Below are 21,827 nucleotides of genomic sequence, written 5' to 3'. Positions count from 1 at the left end.
TGTGAGGAAGAGAAGTCACCCTTTGATTGGCTTGCCTTCGCATCTAGCAAGTTCTTGCCACTGGTGGTTTTCCTTCCCGAAGAAGAGGCAACCAACCCCCTCTGCTCTGAATAAGGTTGTGATGAGGATTTCTTGTGGACTTGATCATGAAGCCTTGCGTAACACAAGAACTGGCACTCAAACTCGTAGAAGGTTGGCAATCGAGGTTGGGAGATCATGTGTTGAATGAAATCGAAGTATTTTGTAGGCAACTTATTCAAGAAGAATGTAACCTGATCATCATCTGACTTTGAAGAGCTAGTAGTGGCGAACTTGGCAAGTAACCGCCTATAGTCAGCCAGCTTGACGTTCAGAACATCCCCTTCCTTAAGAGAGAACTCTTGAAGCTCAAAGTCGAGATTGATGCGCCAAGTACGATCACGATCCACATATTTTCCATTTAAAAATCTTGTTTCAATCATAGCAAGTATGTGTGGCCCTCTTTCCTAGAATGCAAAATGAGGCATATTCCAATGTCTACAATTGGAAGGAGTTTGCTGAAAAGCATACTACTTTCAAAGTTTGAGATGTTCAAGCTAATCATGGCATGGAGCTTTGCTCTAAGGTCTTTCACATGTTTCATAGGAAGAGTGGGATTTGGATGAAGTGCTTCCATCCAAACACACCATTAGAGAATGGAGTGGTGGAGGCTTGGAGCACGCGATGGGATCATGTTAATGATGGCTAGTTCGACGCTAGGACAACATGGACTACCTCATTCCCTTTGGGTGAGGCAGACACTACTGCTATTCACATCCGCAACATGACTTCAACATCTACCTTGAAGGACTGCCTCCATACCATGCTTTCTTTGGCAAGAAACCTTCAGTGTCACACTTTTGCATCTTTGGATGTGATGCCTATGTCCATGTGAGCAAGAAGAAAACGCAGCAAGCTTGACATGAAGTCATGTAGCATATATTTTGTTAGAAATCTGCAATGATTTTTGTGGACAAACATATACTAGAAGTTTAGCTCTTTATGGTTGCTTCTGATTATAGCATTATCTACTTTTAGATATTGTTTCTAAGTGCATTTGGGGGAATGGTTTCTAAGAATCAGTCTTTTATGTAAATGCATAGTTATGTACAAATGCAATCGAGTGTATATATGCAATACTATTGTCAATATATTCTATCCACTCATCTCAAAGTTATTTGTGTGTGCAATACCTAAAGCAATAATGCCCATCAGAAACACCAATTCTTTGCAATAAAAGAGCAGCAACAAGTTGAAAGGCCTGGATCATACTTGCTCACATCAGACCAATGAAGGTGGGTCTGCTCACCCTTGAGCAAAAGTGTTAAAGTGTCAGTTCCCTGCTGCTTGTAAAACAGATCCTTGTCGCACATATTTGCCAGCACAAACCTGAGAAGGTCGGCATATCACAAGGTCAAGCTAGAAGGGACTGCAGCCATCACAACCACCTGAATAATTAAGGTCTACCTGGTAAACTGACCTTGGCCGGAATGTAATAGTCCTTGTCTTCTCAGCGCAAGCCCCTAAAGTGGAAGCTGAAACCACAGATAATATCAATGCTCCTTCTCCCTCCAATTTTGGAACTACAACTGTCGTCATCCCACCGGGAGAATTTAAGGGGAATGACCGTGACCATCTTGTTTCACTTGCTTTGCCATGTGGCAACCCTTTCCATGTATGAGAAGGAATTACTCTTAGCCTCATTCGTTTCTCATTAAGCTCCTCATCCTTGAATGGAGAAAATATGTGTGCTTTTGGATACTGTTGCTCCATGCAGCCAGTTCCAAGCTTCCAAGAAACTAGACTTCCAGGTTGACAAGAAATTATGTTTTTACCACCTAATGACCTCATAGCAGCAGTTCCACAAAACTGACCATGAGCATAGATCCTCGTTGAGCCTCCAGATGGATTATGTAGCGCTTCCTGCAAGCCAAAAGACTCTGTTTGATATTTTTGATCTTCCTGTTCTGTAGCTGCATGACCAGTTATCGTTAACTCCATCACTCGCTTGTCTGCTGATGGCAAATCAATGGAATCGGTCTCTGCAAGCCCAAGACTCACACCACTGCAATTGTACACCCAGAAAGGCACAGAAATTGAAACTTCCCTTGCTCCACAGACCAGATTGGACAGCTTTTCAACAGTACTGTAGACAACACCATCTGGAAAAGGTACAATACAGTGTTACAAGACTGTGCCTTTCAATCAGCTGTAGAATAAGATGTTAATAACACTCCGAAAGAACCACTAAACCTATACACCTTCAGCAGAGAGTGGAAGAAGCTCCAGTGTCTCCAAAGACACGATATGATTTACTGGGCTCTCTTTTTCAAGCTCCAGTGAAGCCAGTGCACTTGCCAACTTAAAAGATGCAGACGAAAAACCCGGCACACTAATAGATAATGTCAAATCATGTGATGTATTCACCTCAAATACAAAAATAGAATCACCCTACAAAACAAAAAGGACGGAAAGTTCTAGATCGTCTTGAATTGCAGAAACTACAAACATCTATGTAAAACATAAAACCTCCAATGGGCCACAGTAAAGATGAACCAATTGATACCTCTGGGGCATGAAGGTTGAGGCAAAGTCCTGCAGCACTTTCTATGCATAGTGACAGAGGTAATGGCAGGCAGTTTTTGAAAACAAATGGCGCTTGGAGTGTTACTTCACGAAGAATGCCAACTGGATTTGCACCTTCATGAAATCTTGTGCGCTGTTCTTTCAGATGCTTTATAGATTGTGAACTGATTCTCTTTTCCTTGGAAGTATTCGTTGACAAGTTTGAATTTACAACAGAAGTTGCCAATGTGGGATTAATGTGTTCTTCAACTGCCACACAGCAGCGAAATGGAGAATTACTATGGTGGGCAGGGCTGCACACAAACGATCGAAGGTTTGCAACCGTCGATGCTGTTAAAAGAATCTGAGAAAGTGATTGTGGTTCACACCAGTTATGACTATTTCCTAGGGGCCGCCATCGTATCTGTCCAGTCTCTGCCAGATGGACTGGAAGCGGCATTGACATCCCTGGTTGTATGGGCTCAATTACCTGAATAAAAACATAAAAATGACATGTTATCTACATGAATGGTGTATATACAGCCCTACACGAAGAGGTGGTGCATTGCTTACTTTAGGAAGCAGCCCAAAAGGAATGTCAAATCGAACCTCCATAGGAACAGATGTTGCATTTACAAGACTGACCTGTAGTAGGTAGGTGGAGTTAGAATAACCAGAAACCTATGTAAGAGAAAAATGATCTCAACTTCACTTATATAAGCAAATAAAAGTCATCTCGGCACCAGATTTGAAATGGTATTTCACAGAGATATTCAGACATCAACCATATGGGTTTAGTTGCTCCTTGTTATATTTGAAAGTAGTAATAAAATCATGTCAAATGCCTTGACAAGAGGACCCAATAATAATTTATGTATCAAATACCAGCATACCGTGGAGTAAACTCTGATGACTTTGCTGTTATGTTGGCATGAGACTTCAAACACAACAGGTGTGCGGAATGCATGCTCTTGATCATCAAGCTCACCATTGTCAAGATTATTCCCTTCTAGAACCTGTCTTTCCTTTCTCCTTTTCATCTCGAAAGAAACACCATAGGGATGAGAAAAGTTAACAAAAAAAAACTGAGTTCCCACAAGATCCATCGACAGTGGAGCTGAAGATATAGAAGTCCCTTCAAGCTGTATGCATATCATTCTATGATGTCCATTAAGGTGCCTTTTATCAGCAAGCTTCTCTGAAGAACTGTTTATTCTACATTTGCGAAACATTTGTTCTGGAGCTTCTTCAAAATATAATGGAATGGAACAACCAGGTAGGACAATACTTCTACTACTTCCACTAGATTCTCCTCCTTCAACAAGCAAATCAGCATCTTCAAGCTTCACGCCACAGCACAGCCAATAGGCGATTGCAATACCAGTGTCATTTTGTAACCAATAAGGGGCATAGCTGATTTGTTTGTCTTTCATCATTTGAGTTTTGTGCTCATTTATAAAATTATCAGATGCATCGTGGTATAGATTCCATGCACGTGAAATAGCCTGTCAATTCAAAAAACATGGTGCACACTGCATTATTGCAAGGAATGTGCATGTAATGTATACATCAACTTCTGACTTTTAACCTGGAGCATTAGAAAAGGACACGATATTGACTGGATCTTGATTGGTAACAAGAATTGTAGCACCAAAGGATTCAGACGAAGGAAACAGAAATCAGTAGTAATGTCTTCATTTTAGTGACAGAAATTGAACAAGTAAAATATCTTTCCCTTGGTCCAGAAAATGTAGCACCACTATATTCTGATTGAAAAAATTTGAAACACAGGCAAAATTAGAGCAAACAAGACACCTGTAAAAGGGCATTTGTGACATTTATGTTCAACTGACTAGATGATGTGACCCTTAATTTGGAATGACGATGCCTGCAAGAAGGTCCAAAGAAATTATTCAAATTACAAGAGAAAGTCCAGGGTTCTAAAACAGACTCCCATGCCACCTGCACGTGAAAAGTTAATTATGAGTTACAAAAACTGCAAATACCTGATACTTTAGATTCTAGATAAAAGTGCAACTGCAGATAAATAGCAAGTCAAACCTTTTCAAGATTATGATAATAAGCTTCAAGGTCCACAAGACTAGAAAACTCCAATCTATCATCATGTCTCCACAGTGTTTGCATGCCAATATTTTTTGTTCGAATCTCAAAAATGGGTGCATTGCAATTCCACTAATACATTAAATAAAAGACTGTTAGTGTCTTTTTAAGCAAGCACCAATATCAACATACCAGGTCAACCATGTCTATTCTAGAATAGAAATATTTGTTTAATTCAAGGTAAATTCTCATGAATCAAGGCAAACTAAGCTGATGTCTAAGCCCCTGAAGATTGGGAGTTTCTACTTACCCTTCCATCTGTCAGTAAAGCTGAACCACGTTGTATATTGGTAGTGAGTGACACAACAATATCCAAGGAAAAGCCAGAAGGATTACTTTGCTGGAGCTTGAAAGACCGAAGAAAACAAAGAATAGAATGCGAGCACCAAACATCAACCTTTTTCACTAGAGAAGAGCCAACTACATTTACATAATCCCCTCGAACTTTTTTCGGATCAATGCTTCCCTTCACGTGCATGTCTGCTATTTGTATAAGAGGCAGGCAGTGCAAACTGCCATTATGGCTGTCTGTTAGGTTGACCTCCAGTGCTACTATGGAAGCTTCAATGTTGGAAACAGAGTTTCTGTATACTAGATTGTCCACCTGAAAATTAATTTTTCCGGAAACATACTTTGCTACTTTGTACTCATCTACTTGAAGCATTGACGCGTTGATTGCAAGACAACCACCACTTGCAGCACTACTTTTTAAAATCTCTCTCATGTGCATAATGGAATGAGCTTCATCATAGTTAGGGACAACAAGTGTTGCACAAATCATTGATGATTGAAAAACTATTGTATCTCTGTCAACATATTTGCTGAATTCTTCATCTGCACTTGAATGCTCAAAGTCAAGTTGATTTGCAATGTCCACATCATCTTGTGAAACATCATTTTTTGTGAGTGTATGCATCAATGCACCCTGCATAATGTCTGCGATTACACGCCATGCACCCAAGAACAAATTGACTTTGACAAAGGGAATAGAAATGAACAAATGTTTGGTTTTGCCTGTTCCAAATGAAATATTCATTTCTAATCCAGGATGCACTGATTCTGGTGCACAGACTAGAATGTTACTGCAGCATTCTTTTGTCAGCTTGCACACCACACAAAAATGAGTTGAAGCACATAAAGCACAGCCAGAGGAACAGAGATGGTGCTTGAAACCAGTCTTTCCACAATAAACTTTCAAATGCATAACTTTACATCTGATATCTTCCAAGCTGTTGATTCTGAAAGAGCCAGTCAGCTCCATATTCTCAACTGCTGCCAGTGCATCCAATTCAATGGAGTCTTGGAGACTTTTCAGGAGAATGTCTGCTTGAGAAGCCACCCATTTCCACTTCCAAACAGTGTCTGGCATGAAGGTTCCAGAGATAGACAAATGGCTAGATGTGTGAATTGACAAGGAGGGAATTCCAGGTAGATGCTCCCATCTCTTTTCAATGTGGATAGCTTCCACCTCAAAGTGCAACTCTTCCTCAAAATTGCCTAGAGTATACCTGGCCATATAGAACTCCCATCAGATAAGATAGGAAGGAGAAAGAGAAAGTACAAAACATCTTCAAGTCAAGCAACAAAGTTTCAAAGAAGAACTTATTTTACAAATGCAGACAGAAGAACACTTTATTCAACTGCGATCAAGTTTTTCGTCTCAAACCAATGCATGACAAGCTTGGACAACCCATCTCCATATGAAGCAATGCGTGCTTTTCTATGAAATGCTCCAATACCAAATCCAACAAAGACCAGGGATACACATTTAGGAGGTACAGATGGTAAAGCCACAATTAAAGTTGAAGACTTCTAGCAAGTGGAATCATAGGTGTAAACTATGCGCCTAATACACATACATGGCAATATATGGACCTTAAAACTTTTCCTTTTTTTCTTTTTTTCTTTTTCGGGGGGGGGGGGGGGGGGGGGGGTGGTGGTGGTGGTGGTGGGAGGGTTCTTGTGCATGGGGCGATAAATAAGATAGCATATCTTTGTATTGCTGAAATCAACAAGTTATCATGCTTGCATTAAACACATTTGCTCTAATGACAATATCAATGCCGCATGTACTCAGGCTTAAGAGTTATCACACTTCCATACTCATACACCTTTGACACATGGACACATCTCACATAAAATCCAGTGTCAACAGCTGGTAGATGCCTCCAATCAGTAAAATGCAGGCACTAGGTTGAAGGCAACATGCTGCAGGCGCTCTTGATCAGCTAGGAGGCGAACACAATGACAACACAATATATAGAATCAAGAAAACCAAGTCACCTGGCTGGCATAGAACTCGCCTGCTGAAGATGAGCCTCAAAGCAGGTCATGGCTTGCTAGACAGCTCTTGGATGTGCAGAAACAGTGAAAAAATAGTCAACGGCTGATGGAGGAGAGTGAATAATGAGAAAGGTTGAAAGAATGCACATGGGTGGTTAGGAAGCCCACAACATGTTCTTGTAAAGTGGATCTTTGGGCATTTGTCCTACAATGAAAAATGCAAGCCAATAAATGCAAACAAAGCCTTTCTACGGTTGTCTTTCAAGAACCAAATTAGGCAATAATGCACTAAATTTAACGCTGATGTATGCCATGATTATGGTTGCTCAGCATCCCCTTAGGTATTATGTGCCGGAGAGAGAGAGAGAGAGAGAGAGAGAGAGAGAGAGGGAGCGAATCCGGTCATGTGGCCCATGTTCATGGTTTATTGTTATGGTAGATCTCCTCTATGGTTTCAGCTGACCTGGTTCTTCTTGGCATTGCTGCTCCTTGGCTTGATATTGTTCGCTCCACTCCGGCTGTCCTTTCTGTGTGATATTTGTGTGTTATGGTCTTAGAGGTCTTTTGGCTTTATTTGTTTATTCTGTTTTTTCCTAGTTGACCTAATGGTCTGATGTAAATATTGCCACTTAATTCAACTATCTTCACAAAAGAGAGAGAGAGAGAGAGAGATCTATTAACATCTCTAGAAAGCCAGAATGGTCTATGAGACCATAACTAATACAATTGGCATCATTGTCTCTCATCAGAGAAAAAAAAAAAATTTATGTCTAAGTCTACATGATAAACTGAAATGGAACATGAAGAATATAGAAAACGAAGAATATGAAAAACTGAGAAAATGAAAAGAGTATAGAATATCTCCCTCTCAATGTATGGAATCCACCAAGACTTTGCAAGCTACCCTCACCTGACTTGACATGATAATCTTCGTTTGTAACAAGCAATCATGATGAGAATGTGTCACATATGAGAATGCCTGCATTGCCAAGTAAGAACCCTAGGGCATTGTGCTTTGCATAATGCCGTAGCTCTATCTACTATGATGCCACCTAATGATGTCCCTCGATGGCGCCTATCAATAGGAGATGTAGTATCTAAGGTGGCAGTGGCTGAGGGGTCAGCTATACTGAAAAAGTCTATAATTGCTCTCTAGAGGGGTGGATGTGTCTAGGGTTGCCTCCGATCCTGTAACAATGCTGCTATGCGCCGTTGGAGCTCCAATAAGAAAAGGCCCAAACATCTCTAGTCCTCATAGTCCATCACCCGTCTCAATGGTCCAAAGCCCTCCTTAAAGAGGCAATCGTAACAGCCTCAGATATCATAGTATAACAATGCATCTACAAATGTAGTGTTCCTTTGTCTCTACCTCCCATCCACAAAGCTGGCACATCCTCTCATTTGTTGCAACATGGGCTCCATCAACCTGTCTCAATCATCAACTGATGTGATGAGGTGCGAACATATCCAATAGCAACTCGAAGCTCGTAAGAAAGTTAAGTATCCATATATCTAGGCCTCACTATGAAACTGTCATGGAAAAGCTCCAAGAAGTAACATTGGTATTGTGCCATCTTCATGCCTAATGGGAAAGGGAGCTTGGACCAAGTCCTCTCTGCCTCCACTTTAGTGATGTCTGCTCTGATCACTCTATTCATCTCTGAACGGCTGAGACTCAAGGTGGGACAATCAAGACTGTAATTGAACAGTGGCAATCTGTCTATATTCATGTCATGCAAGTTTAGCCATGTGTTCATGTGTGCATACCAACACTATCTATCTCCCTTTGCTACAAGCTGTCTTAAAGACTCCAGAGCTAGCCTAGGGTATCGGTCTTTAGGAAGCTACCATATCCTCTAGAGGAAGGTGATTGCCTAGAATAGTACCTCAACTACCATGGGTGTTGCACCCAATTCTGCTCGGATGGTCTCTTGTGGTACTGAGGCTTTCGCCCTTATCATATGTGCTATCATCCTGACAAGCAATCTCTTCATATGTTCCGAACCATCATAATGTTGTGCTTCAAATCGCTTACAGTCCATGAGAGGTGCCCATCGAGTATGATAAAGGCTTGGGCCCCAAATGGCTGCTCCATAGAGTAGTGTGGGCATAACTAAAGTGTCAGAGAGCCACAATTTGGTACGGGGCTCTTGGAATTGTATGTGTGCACATTGTCGCTCTGGAGTGCCCAAAGCTACATATGCCCATGCAAGCCTAGCCTCTGAAGTCTCCTTCCATGGAAACTATGGCCCTTTGAAAGTGACCCCAAGGTATACATATTGTCTAACCATTTTCATAGACTGACCCTCATACATAAAGTGATGTTCCAAGCGTGTCACCCAAGCTGCCAAGGTATTAAAGACCATAATTTTAGTCTTTCCAAGATTAACCTTGAGGCCTTTCTCTTCACAAAAACACATGCAATGCATCCAAATGTCGTTGTAGCCCCTCCGGTGAATTGGAGATGACACAATATCGTCTGCATATAACAAAATTGATATCAATACCTCAGCCAAGCTGCCTCCCATACCACCCCATCTTTGTATGTAATCTGAAATCTCGTTGATGTACAATCCAAACAGCAAAGGAGAGAGCAGACAGGCTTGCTTTACACCAACTGTGCTAGACACTGAGTCTGTTATGCCTCTAGGCACTCGTACTCTACCTATCACTATCTCATACAATGTATAAATTCTCCACTACATATCCTTTGGGACCCCAATGATTCACAACCTCTGCATGAGTCTTGCATGTGGTACCGTATCAAAGAGAGTCATGCTTAATGGCAGTGTTATCGAGCCAATTATGATATCCCGATCAATCAGACAAGGCTGCCCCTTGAGTCCCCTATTTTTCACTCTTGTGGCACACCCTGTGAAATCAGCCTTCCTTCCGTCGATGGGTGGTGCTGTCCAAAGTGACCAGCAAGTCTTCAATCTGATTTGCCCCTTGATTCAGGCACTTAATTGGCCTTCACCCACTTCATAGACGATGGAAATGCCCCAAATTCAATGGTTGGCTAGTCCTCCACCTGAATTCAGCTAAAATTCACCTTCAGCCCTGAAAAATCCAAGTTTTGGAGCTTCCAATTTCTGGCACGCTTCTCAAGGCTACTGCTAAACCCTAATTTCTGCTGCAAATTAGGGTTTACAGCAGAGAAATCTGAAATTTCTCAGTCTCTATTGATCTCAATGATGTAATCTTTGGAGCAAGGCTATAGAAAGGCTGGGAGATGAGAGAGAATGCTCAGGAGAGAGAAAATTCAGACTTTCTTCGCAAAGAACTGAAGAAAATCTATCATTTACTGCTGCTGCCCTGTCTCAACAGCTTGTAGATGCAAAGAACTGAAGAAAATCAATCATTTACTTCTGCTACCTTGTCTCAACAGCCTATAGATGATGTCACCTACTAATGATTGGTCTTCTCCTACCCTTGGCTGCCTCAAAAGGTCCTCCAATGGCTGCAAATCAAACCAGCAGCATCTCCTCTCTATCTCTTGCAAGCTGAATACACTAAAAATGCCTCTCCAACCTCTAAAGACGTTTTTCAGTCTTGCATAGGTATTTTTGACAAGTGGCAGCCTTCCCAAATGGTTTTTCCAACATTATCGATAATTAAATATTAATTTTCAGTCTTTAAATACTGAAAATTAATCTAATAATTATTTCGGAGCCCTAAAAAATAATCTGACTCACCAATAATTAAATTGGCTAAGCAACTTCCATTACCGAGTGTCTTTGCGCCATCTTTGACCATCAGATTGGCATTAGGTACCATCAAACGTCACTTCTCTAGTGTCACCAACTAACACTTATGGCCAAATGAATGACCTAGGCCAACAATTGACACCGAATACCACCAAGTACATGTACAACATAACTTATAGCAACTTTTGCCTTTCACATCTCATGATTTTCTCACGTCCTGGGCTCATAAATTTACTCTAACCCCAATTGCGCCTCACATGTTCAACATTTACTTAATCGTGTGATTAAAATTAATCCACATGTTAAGTGAGGTTTCAAAAATACATGTCCTCATGACACCCTGTTCTTACAATGTTATCACGCTTGGCTACAAATGGGGAGCTGGTGAGCTTGTCTCTTCCTTCACATCAATAGTTTATTGTCTAAAAGCATTGGCTGACCATACTTTTATGATTTTCAAGGCTGATCACGAAAGCTTCGCAAAGTTTTAGACATATAGGGTTTTTTTCTCAAGCTTCAAGGCTGCATATTAACACCACCAAATCAGCCCTCATTAGCTATATGGAACGTGATTCACAAGCCTTGGGGTGGCAAAGGGAGGCCGTACCCAAAGGAAGTATAGCATACCACTTGGGTTATCCTTTGGGTGTGAATGTTTTGCCTAAGCAATTGCTGGATTGAATTTCTACAAGGGTGGATTATCAAATTCGTTTATCAAAAATCGCAAGCATGGCCTTTTCATGTGCGACTCAAAGTGGCTTTGGCAATCATGCCATCCATGCTTTCCTGTTATCTGTGGTTGTTACCTTGGTCCAAGACCTACTTGAGGGATACTACTCATCAATTGGTTTTATGCACTAGAAAAAGGATTTTATGCATAGCATATCCTGGATTTCATGGGATCACATTTGCACACCCAAAAGAATATTGGGTGGTGCAATCCGGAATGTGGAGATTCTCATGGTAGTGCTTAGATGGCCGTTGTTTCAGGCTATGTGCTTTGGTCAACAGCCTTGGATCTCCACCATGCACTTGTTTCTTGAAGATATGGGTATTGCGCATGGGAATACAAGAATACAGGGCTCTTGGTGGCATGTTCTCAATGTTGATCAGTCTCTTAATGTTAAATCTTCAACTTTGTTGACTCACTAAATCCCCCTAATGTAAAGTGGAGCTTCAGAAATCTAGCTAGCATCCAAAGATGATCATTTCCATACGAACTCTATGCACGCTGAATTGCTCATTATCTCTAGGATTGTTTTTTGGGAAGGGAAGGAGTATGCTAGATCCAAGTTTAATCAAATATCACGGCTTGGATTGATTTCTATTACTGATGCAATTTTGCTTGCATGGAAATTTTTGATGTCTTTCTAGTCAGTCTGACGGATATTTCATGTCCCTAGAGGCTATTCTGACTTATGGGACACTATTACATCATCTTTGCATGATCAGCAATCCTTTCCTAAGCTTTTTCTCGATAGTCCCTAGAAGGATTGGAGACTTACAAAACAGTTGTGTTTGCACCATGCCTCGGTTAATCAAAATTATCATTTACTTATTAAGGATCATGACTAACTAGCATGTAAGAGGACAATTCCATTTGGGGACTTTAAAAAAGAATGATGGTGAAAATTCAATAACGGAGGGTTGGATCAACAAAACACCCTTTAAATGCAAAGTATTTATTTGGCAAATATTGGTGGGTGATGCTATGTTCTCCCCAATGCCTATTGGGCGGGGGCACCCAACCATGTCCTACTGCATTGGTACATCCTTGCCGAACCTAGTTGTGTAGGCCAAGAAGCTCTATGGCTTCTTGGCAATCATTCTGACCAGACAAAGGCGCTCTCTAGGATCCCACTCCAGCTCATTGAGAGGCCAGCTTTCCCAAATCCAAAAGTGCCACTCTCGAAACTCAACCTAGGATACATAGGGGACCCAAGTCTTTCCCTGGAGTCCGCCAACAACATGGATCCTTCTTGAGGGGATAGCTAAAATAGGATCTCATCCCATTGGGGATAGCTAAAATAGGATCTCATCCCATTGACCTCTGCCAGGGACTAGCTACCCAGTGAAGAAAGTATCGTAATGGGCACCAGTCACTCTGCTTGCTACCTACAAGGGGGTGCCCATTGGAGAGAACCTAACTCGCTACGTGAGCTCTCCTTCAAGATGTCTGTTGTAGAACTCTCAAATCCACCATCCTAGAAACCTCTTGCAACACCCTAATAGAGTGGGTAGGTTGGCCTTCCAACCAGCCCACTCAATATGAGTATGCTCTCCAATCTGAAGCCTGTCACAATCTCGGACTTTGAGGTTCTAGAACATAGGCTGGTGGTCAATCTCCTCTTGACAATTTGGGGGCCTCTGAGTAAGGTCTTGCATAGACCTTGCCAAACCTAGAGCGACTTGCTAAGTAAGGAAGATCTAGGTGGTGTGATTTGGGCGGACGTGATGATCCACCTCAAGGATGGTTTGCACTCCCAAACTAATCGCGGCTTGCACTCTTGCAAGCCCTCTTGAAAAAAAACTTTTCACGTTTTTCCACCTGGTGGCCCTCTTGGAGGACTTTTCATGTTTGCCCACCTAGTATAAGCCTATACCACTAGCTTCTTAGACGGGCCAGACTTTGATACTTTGGGTCGATAATCCCTAGCCCCTCCTCTGAATGATGTTGCATGATGATTGCCCATGCTACCCCCTCTCACGACCGGAGGTTGGGTGATCTCTATGGTACCATCATAGAGAGCTTGATACTTAGCCTCAATGGTGGAGGTAGTCATCATCTCTTGCTTATAATTAAATCAAACAATGGGACCCATACTTTGGGAGAAAATGTGACCACCAAAGGAATGCCAGGTGTCAGGATCTCTTGCCCAATTAGAGTTAGTGCACCCCTGAAAAATCAAACCTTTATTATAGTATAACCCATAAGAAGAAGTACACTATACATGTCTTAACACATGCAAACAAGCAATCCAACAAGACATTTTAGTTGTGTTGAAATATTCACTAAGCGATGAAATTCAAAATGCAAGATCTAGCCTAATGTGTATCAACCAAAAAAGCTTCCTTACCATAGATTGATAGGTGTGCTCATGGAAGGGCTAACCATGAGGATTCGTAGACAGCTTCAAAGTAGGATGAAGAGGCGTTTCCACAAGCCATATCTGCTATGACCTCGCGTTTCTGACCTGTAGGCTATAATGGATGGAACTCCATGGAGGTGGGAGAGAGAGAGAGAGAGAGAGAGAGAGAGAGACTATATTAACATCTCTAAAGGCCAATGTGGCTATGAGACCAAAGCAATACATACATGGTGTGTTTCTCATCTGGAACGAGAAAAAGATGAAAAACACATGCCTATAAGACTGAAAAAAATGAAATAGTGTCCTATAAAAGGGAAACATGTCAATGATCTGAAAGTGAGAGTAGAGAAAGGAAAACTCTCCATCAATGATATGTATGTTCTCTAAGGAGGTGTATCTCTGCATGGCTGAGGAGTCTCGGCATCTGTCTCTTGTGGCACTCAATGATGGCTTTAATGTGTCTCTGGTGTGGATGTCTAGGCCTTCGTCCGGGTGGACGTGGGCGCCTAGACCAGCTAAGTGCCACTACTCTATCCAAAGGGACACCTACAGGAGATGAGGTCCAATGATGATGTACTCCTATAGGTTGTGTGGCAGTAGTAGTGGTATCTGCCATACTCTGTCATGTATCAGTGAAAAAGTCAGTGACTGCTCTCTGTCTATGTGAGCCGAGCTGTGGGGGCCTCCTCCTCCATAGAATTGTTGCTCTGCGCCTCTCTGTTGGGTATCTCACACGCCTTACTTACGCCTACGCTCATATGGGAGTGTGCGGGTGATCACTAGGACACTGGGGCACTTTTTACTCTCGGTAGGAGAGGTTTTTTCCCCCAGATTATGTGTACTATTTTGTATGTGCTTGTGGTGCACACTTACGGGCACTTACTGTGTTCGGGTGTGAACAGCCCCTTATAACCCTAAGGTATAAGGGTTATCATTTGTACTTTCAGCTAACACTCTATTCAGTACTATTGCATTGGGTATCGTGCTCAACTCTGTCTCTCACTCTCACACTGTCTACTGCACTTCAGCTGCACCTCGATCCTCTCCCATCTGACATTTGGTATCAGAGCTCAGCTCAGAGCAGTCTTCAGTCTGCAGTCTGCAGCCCACTCCAGTTCAGCCAGCCCCCGCCAGTTCTGCCCCAGCCGCCTGTACCTGTGCGTGTCCTGCACAGCGTGCTATCTGTCCTGCACAGCGCGCCCTGCCCAGCGCGCCACCTGTACCTGCGTGCTGCCACCTCTGCCCAGCGTGTCCTCTGTCCTGTGTCTGCCCAGCGTGCCCCTTCGCCTGTCAGTCTGCCTGCGCAGCCTCCCTGCGCTGAGCTAGACTGTGCCGTCAGCTCCAGCTGCCAGCGCGCCACCTGTTTCCACCACCCAGTCCTGGGTACCGCCTCCTCTGCCCAGCGCGCGCCCAGTCCTGCCTGCGCGTGTCACTGGACCTGCACGCCTGTACCTGTGCGTCAGTCCGACTGTACCCAGCAGTCATTATCTCGGGAATCGTGCCCGTCGTCAACACGCAGAGGTAACATTCTGCACTTTTCTTTTACACAGGAGTTCGTGCAACAGGTTCAGGTTCAGCATTGGGAAACGTGCTGAACAGCAGGTTCAGTTTTCAGCATTGGGAAACGTGCTGTGTCTGTCTGTGACACATTGAATGCACATTTTGGGGCTTTTGTAACAGACATTTGTGACAGAAATTTTGGGCAGAAAATTTTGGGGCTTTTGATGTTTTAGTGCTGCTGAGCACTAATTGCACCTTGGAAAGCGTGCATCAGTGACAGTTTTTTGTGACAGAGTACCCTTTGCACATTAATTGCAGACTTGTGTTTGCTGCAATTTCTGGAAATTTGCAGATTTCCAGCCCGTACTGCATTGACATTGCTCAATTGCCTTTTGGGAAATAATGGCAAATCAGGGAGGAGATGTATTCACCTATGTGTCCAAGGAAGACCGATTGGATGGGAACAATTATTCCCTTTGGTCTTTCATGATGAAGAATGTGTTAGTGGCAAAAAATTTGTGGGATTATGTCAGTGGAGAGGAAGCACGACCGGGAGTTGTGGCTCCCGCTACTCCTCCTCCAGGAGGACGTGCAAGAGGGCAACCTCAGCCCCCTCCACCTCACCCCGCTCAGCCACTTCCCCCAAGAACTGCAGCTCAGAAAACTTGGGATACACGGGATGCACAGGCTATGTCGCTGATTGCATTGGCAGTTCAGCGTTCTATCATTCCTCATATTCGTTCAGCAGCTTCTTCACAAGAAGCTTGGTTGATATTGGAGCAGATGTTTGCAGGAAAGAATGAGACTCGCATCTCTTTCTTGAAGAAAGAGCTAGAGACTCTAAAGATGAATGAGGGTGATTCTATGCAGGATCATCTCAACAAAATTCAGGACTTGCGGGAGCAACTCATGAATGTGGATGAGTACTACTCAGATGCGCAGCTGATTTCTACGACATTGAATTCACTGCCTCCCTCTTACTTGGCTTTTCATACTGCCTTGAACCTCACTATGAGGATTTCGAAAGAGCCCATCACTTTCATTCAGCTTGTCAGTTTGCTTCTAGAGGAGGAACAAACTAGACGGAACAGTGGTGTGGATGGTATAGCCTATGAGCAGGCTTTTATGTCAAGGCAGAAGGGTAAAAACAGCCAAGGGAAAAATGCTTCGCAGAGTTCTGGTAGTAGTAACACTTCACAGACAAGTCAGAAACAGGGGGGCACGCAAGCCAAGAAAGGAAAATGCCATTACTGCAAGAAGCCTGGCCACTACATCACTGAGTGCAGGAAGCGCATCGCCAAAGAGAAGAAGAAGGAGTCAGGGATGTCTGTTTCTGCAGCTCCTTCCACTGCTAGTGAGTCCGCGTCCTTTGTTGCAGACAGGGACTATTGTTTTTACACTTGCAGTTATGATGTCTCTTGGGCTGATAGAGCATTTAGCTCTACAGAGGATGCTGACACTTGGTTCTTTGACAGTGGTGCCTCACGGCATATCACATCTCGTAGAGATTTGTTTGCTTCTCTTGGTGCACCTCCCGTTGGGAAGTCTGTTCAGTGTGCTAATAATGCATCATACCCTGTTCGTGGTATTGGGGAGATTCAGCTTACAGCCATTGATGGCTCTATTCTCCGCCTACAGGATGCTTTGTATGTGCCTGGCATTAAGAAGAATCTGCTTTCCATTTCTTCTATGGCACGTTGTGGTTTGCAGGTCACCTTTGATGATGACCGTTGCATGGTCCGTGACAAAGAACACATGACATTAGTCTTGGCAGGTTCTCTGTGTCATGGGTTATATGAGTTGGATGCTCTTTCGGTAGATCAGTCTGCATATTTGACATCCACTCTTACTCCTGCTATGTTAGAGGCAGAGTTATGGCATGCTCGTTTGGGGCATGTAAACTATGGCAGCTTGATGCTATTACAGCGTACTCAGATGTTGGATGGATTACCTCTCTTGGAGAGACCTCCTGAGCATTTATGCGAGGGTTGCATTTTGGGAAAAATGCATCGTTTCTCTTTTCCCCGTGATGTTGCTTTTAGAGCAACAACCAGATTGCAGCTTGTGCATTCGGATGTTTGTGGGCCCATGCAGACACAGTCATTGGGTGGTTGTTACTATTTTGTAACATTTATTGATGACTTTACACGTTTGTGCTGGGTCTACTGCTTGAAAAAGAAGTCAGAAGTGTATGATGCATTTTTGGCTTTCAGTGCACTTGTGGAAACTCAGTCTGGTTGCAAGATTAAGACTCTCCGTTCGGACCGAGGGGGGGAATACATGTCCTCTATGCTGAATTCTTATTTGCAGCAGAAGGGCATTATCCATCAGTACACTACTGCATATACTCCACAGCAGAATGGGGTAGCAGAGAGGAAAAATCGGTCACTCATGGAGATGGCCAGATGTATGCTGAAGGCAAAGAGTTTGCCTCATAGTTTTTGGATGGAAGCCGTCATGTGCGCTTGCCACATTTTGAACAGATGCCCTACCAAGGCCTTGAAAACCGTCACACCTTTTGAGGCTTGGCACAGCCGCAAACCTTCTGTTGGCCACTTCCGTACTTTTGGGTGTCTTGCATATGCCCATATTCCACAGGTACTTCGAAAGAAGTTGGACAACAAGGCTGTAAAATGCATCTTTATGGGATATAGCAGCGAAAGCAAAGGCTACAGACTCTATGATCCCGTGACCAAGAAGGTTTTTGTCAGCAGGGATGTTGTATTTGATGAAAAATCAGAATTATCCTTGGCTGGTTTTGATACATATCAGGCTGCCCGTGATGTCTTTGAAGGGCTGCTGCCCATCACATTTGGTGATTCAGCTGGTACTTCAGCAAATGAACCTAATGTTCAGCCAGCTGCTCCTATGGAACATGCAGTAAATCAGCACATTGCTGAAACTGAAATTCAGCAGGAACTTGTACACAGTCAGGAAGCAAGACAGGTGCCTAGATGGTACACGCAGACTATGAGAGATAGTCATTTGGAAACACCCTTGGCTGGTCGTACTCGAAGGCAAACTCGACTGCATGATTCAGCACATTCCATGGAGTTTGTTATGGCAGCATGTACTCATGATAATGAGGAGCCTGAATGTTTTGAGGATGCACGACATAGTGTGCATTGGATGGCAGCCATGCAAGCTGAATTGGATTCTATTCATAAGAATCATACTTGGGATTTGGTGTCTTTGCCAGTTGGCAAGCGTGCCATTGGTACGAAATGGGTCTACAAATTGAAAAGGAATGCAGATGGATCCATAGATAAGTACAAGGCACGGCTGGTAGCTAAAGGCTACGCACAGAAAAAGGGCATTGACTATGAGGAGACCTTTGCTCCTACCTCCCGTATGACGACCATTCGGTCTATGATTGCCTTGGCTGCACATTTTGGTTGGAAAGTGCATCAGCTGGATATAAAGACTGCATTCTTACATGGGGAACTTCAGGAAGAAGTGTATGTACAGCAGCCCATTGGTTTTGCAGTTGAAGGCTCAGAAAATTTAGTATGCAAGCTGAAAAAAGCTCTATATGGTTTGAAACAAGCTCCACGAGCTTGGTACGCAAAGATAGATGCTTTCTTGCTTAGTCAGGGGTTTGTAAACAGCCCATCTGAGTCTACCCTTTATGTACATAAAGAGGGGGGATCCATGCTGATTTTGTGTCTATATGTAGATGACCTTTTGCTCACTGGAACACATGCTGATCAGATTTCAGCATTCAAAAATAATTTACAGCAAACTTTTGACATGTCTGACTTGGGTATTTTGCACTATTACTTGGGCATCCAGTTTGTACATGATGCTAGAGGCATTGGATTATGTCAGTCAAGGTACATTGGGCAACTTCTTGAAAAGTTTGGCTTACAGGATTGCAAGCCAGTTTGTACACCCATGGAACCTGGGCTCAAACTGTCATTACATGATGACAGTGATTTGTTTGATATCCATACTTATGCTCCAGCAGTGGGATGTCTCATCTATCTATGCCACACTCGGCCAGACATACAGTTTGCCGTTTCAGTTTTGAGCAGGTACATGCATCAGCCTCGTATGTCGCATTGGCAAGCTGTGAAGCGTGTGTTTCGTTACTTGCAGGGTACTAGAGCTCTTGGATTGCTTTATGCCAAGGGGGGACCACTGCAGTTACATGCTTACAGTGACTCTGATTGGGCTGGTGATTTTGATACTCGTCACTCCACTAGTGGCAATTGTTTCTTTCTTGGCTCGTCATGCATTTCTTGGCTTAGCAAGAAACAATCCACTGTTGCCACGTCGTCATGTGAAGCTGAGTACAAGGCAGCCTTCACTACTGCAGTTGAGTGCGTATGGCTTAGACGCTTACTTGCTGATTTGGATGTATCTGTTACGGAGCCTACTCCTTTATATACTGACAGTCAGAGTGCCATTGCAGTGGCACGGAACCCTGTGTTTCATGCTCGCACGAAACACATAGAGATACACTACCACTTTGTCAGAGAGAGGCTACATGCAGGTGATATCAGCCTTGTCTACTGTCCTACCACCAGCAATGTGGCAGACATCTTCACCAAAGCTCTTCCACGAGACAAATTTGAAGCATTTCGCGATGCTTTGAATTTGACGCCCTTTGGTGGCGGATGATCCTTGTACACTTGATCACTCTTCACTCCAGGGGGGTTTGTTGGGTATCTCACACGCCTTACTTACGCCTACGCTCATATGGGAGTGTGCGGGTGATCACTAGGACACTGGGGCACTTTTTACTCTCGGTAGGAGAGGTTTTTTCCCCCAGATTATGTGTACTATTTTGTATGTGCTTGTGGTGCACACTTACGGGCACTTACTGTGTTCGGGTGTGAACAGCCCCTTATAACCCTAAGGTATAAGGGTTATCATTTGTACTTTCAGCTAACACTCTATTCAGTACTATTGCATTGGGTATCGTGCTCAACTCTGTCTCTCACTCTCACACTGTCTACTGCACTTCAGCTGCACCTCGATCCTCTCCCATCTGACACTCTCGAGCTCCAAGAGGAAGAATCCCAAGCATCTCTGATCCTCAAACTGCATGATCCGTCTCAAGGGTCCAAAACCCTCTCGAAACAGACAGTGGTATCTACCTCGTATGTCATAATACACAGTGCATCGGCAGATGTAGTATTCCTTTGTCTCTGGCTCTCTGTCGCATAGTGGGCATATGCAATCTTCTGTCTGTATACCCTCCCATCTGCCTGTCTCCATCCTCAGGTGGTGGAATGAGGTGCGGATCTAACCAATAACTGTACATAGTCCATGAGGCAGCTGTGTGTCCATGTAATTGGGTCCGGTGATGAAACCATCCTCAAATACCTAAAGAAAGTGGGTCTGGTAGTGTGCCATCCTTGTGCCATGGGGGGAGGGGGGTCGGATCCAGGTCTTCTTCGTATCTAACTTCAGTATACCTGCTCTGATCACATGGTTTAGCTCTGATCCGCTTAGGTCAAGTGTAGGGCAATCTAGGCTATAGTCAAAGAGGGGTAGTCTATCAATCTGCAGCCCATGTAGACTCATCCATTGAAAGATGGCTTCGGGAAAGACAGAGAGAAAACGATGAAAACCTTGAGCACGAGTGATTCTTCTCCTCCCAACCACGCCTAGATAAGTGCTGGCACCTCTCTACCCGTTTCCTCTGCCAGCCGTCCACTATTGGTGAGTCCTACTATTCTTGGACTCTCTTACTCTCTAGGCTCCCCTTAACCCCGTTCGGGCGCCCAAGAGCCCGGAGGGTCATTCTCGTGCATGTTCCCCTAGATTTATCTTAATGTCACATTAAATGTCACTTTAATGTCACATTCCATATTTGTGACCTTAACGTGACATTAAATATCACTTTTAATGTCACATCAATGTCACATTTCCTTCCCCTTAAGAATCGGTTTCGTCCTCGAAAGCGATACTTGGAAGGTCTAACTGTAAATCGGGAAACCTTTTCTTTAAAGTACTTACTCGCTCCCATGTTGAGCTTTCTTCTGAACAATCTTTCCACTTAACCAAACATTCCTGATAAATAGTATTCCTTGTTCATCTGTTACGAACATTTAATATTTTTACTGGTTCATGTGGATTAGATTGGTCATAGAATAGCTCCTCAATATCATCATTTAAGATTAGATTATCCAAATCACCCAGCTTTTTCCTTAATTTACTTACATGAAAAACTGGATGTATTTTACTACCAGCAGGTAGTTGGAGCTTGTAAGCCAATTCTCCCACCCTTTTAAGTATTATGAAAGGACCACAATACCTTGGTGAAAGCTTTGGACATTGTCCCTTTTTCATAGTTTTAGTTTGTTCAGGCACCTTAAGATAGACCAATTCTCCTTCTTCAAAGGAGATGTCTCTTCGGTGAGGATCTGCATATGCACTAGCTCCGTTTTGAGCCTTTTTAATATTTTCTTGAGCGAATTTTTAACATATTATTCATATCCTCCAAAAAGTCTTTGGCTGCTTGAACCTTTTCCTTATGCAATCCTACTGCAAAAGGAGCTCTGGGCTGAAACCCATACATTAACATAAATGGACT

At 43.3% G+C, this 21,827-nt stretch overlaps 1 protein-coding gene across 2 annotated transcripts in view; it reads right to left on the bottom strand.

Annotated features, from left to right (window-relative positions):
• LOC148024453 (vacuolar protein sorting-associated protein, putative (DUF1162)) overlaps positions 1–21,827 on the bottom strand; it is a 233,987-nt gene that overhangs the window by 94,975 nt on the left and 117,185 nt on the right. For both annotated transcript variants that reach the window (XM_087694080.1, XM_087694079.1), the window contains exons 24-32: positions 4,955–6,212; positions 4,645–4,776; positions 4,399–4,545; positions 3,477–4,088; positions 3,157–3,228; positions 2,585–3,073; positions 2,280–2,469; positions 1,499–2,180; positions 1,291–1,407 (exon numbers count right to left, since the gene is read on the bottom strand). In XM_087694080.1, coding sequence (XP_087550206.1) covers positions 1,291–1,407; positions 1,499–2,180; positions 2,280–2,469; positions 2,585–3,073; positions 3,157–3,228; positions 3,477–4,088; positions 4,399–4,545; positions 4,645–4,776; positions 4,955–6,212 — 3,699 coding nt within the window. The remainder of the gene's footprint in view (positions 1–1,290; positions 1,408–1,498; positions 2,181–2,279; positions 2,470–2,584; positions 3,074–3,156; positions 3,229–3,476; positions 4,089–4,398; positions 4,546–4,644; positions 4,777–4,954; positions 6,213–21,827) is intronic.

Source organism: Lygodium microphyllum, chromosome 15 (assembly GCF_053477565.2).
Source record: "Lygodium microphyllum isolate KBCC chromosome 15, Lygodium_microphyllum_v1.1.10, whole genome shotgun sequence".
Classification (NCBI taxonomy): Eukaryota; Viridiplantae; Streptophyta; class Polypodiopsida; order Schizaeales; family Lygodiaceae; genus Lygodium; species Lygodium microphyllum.
Note: the sequence above shows the minus strand (reverse complement) of the source record. Positions and strands in the feature narration are given on the sequence as shown.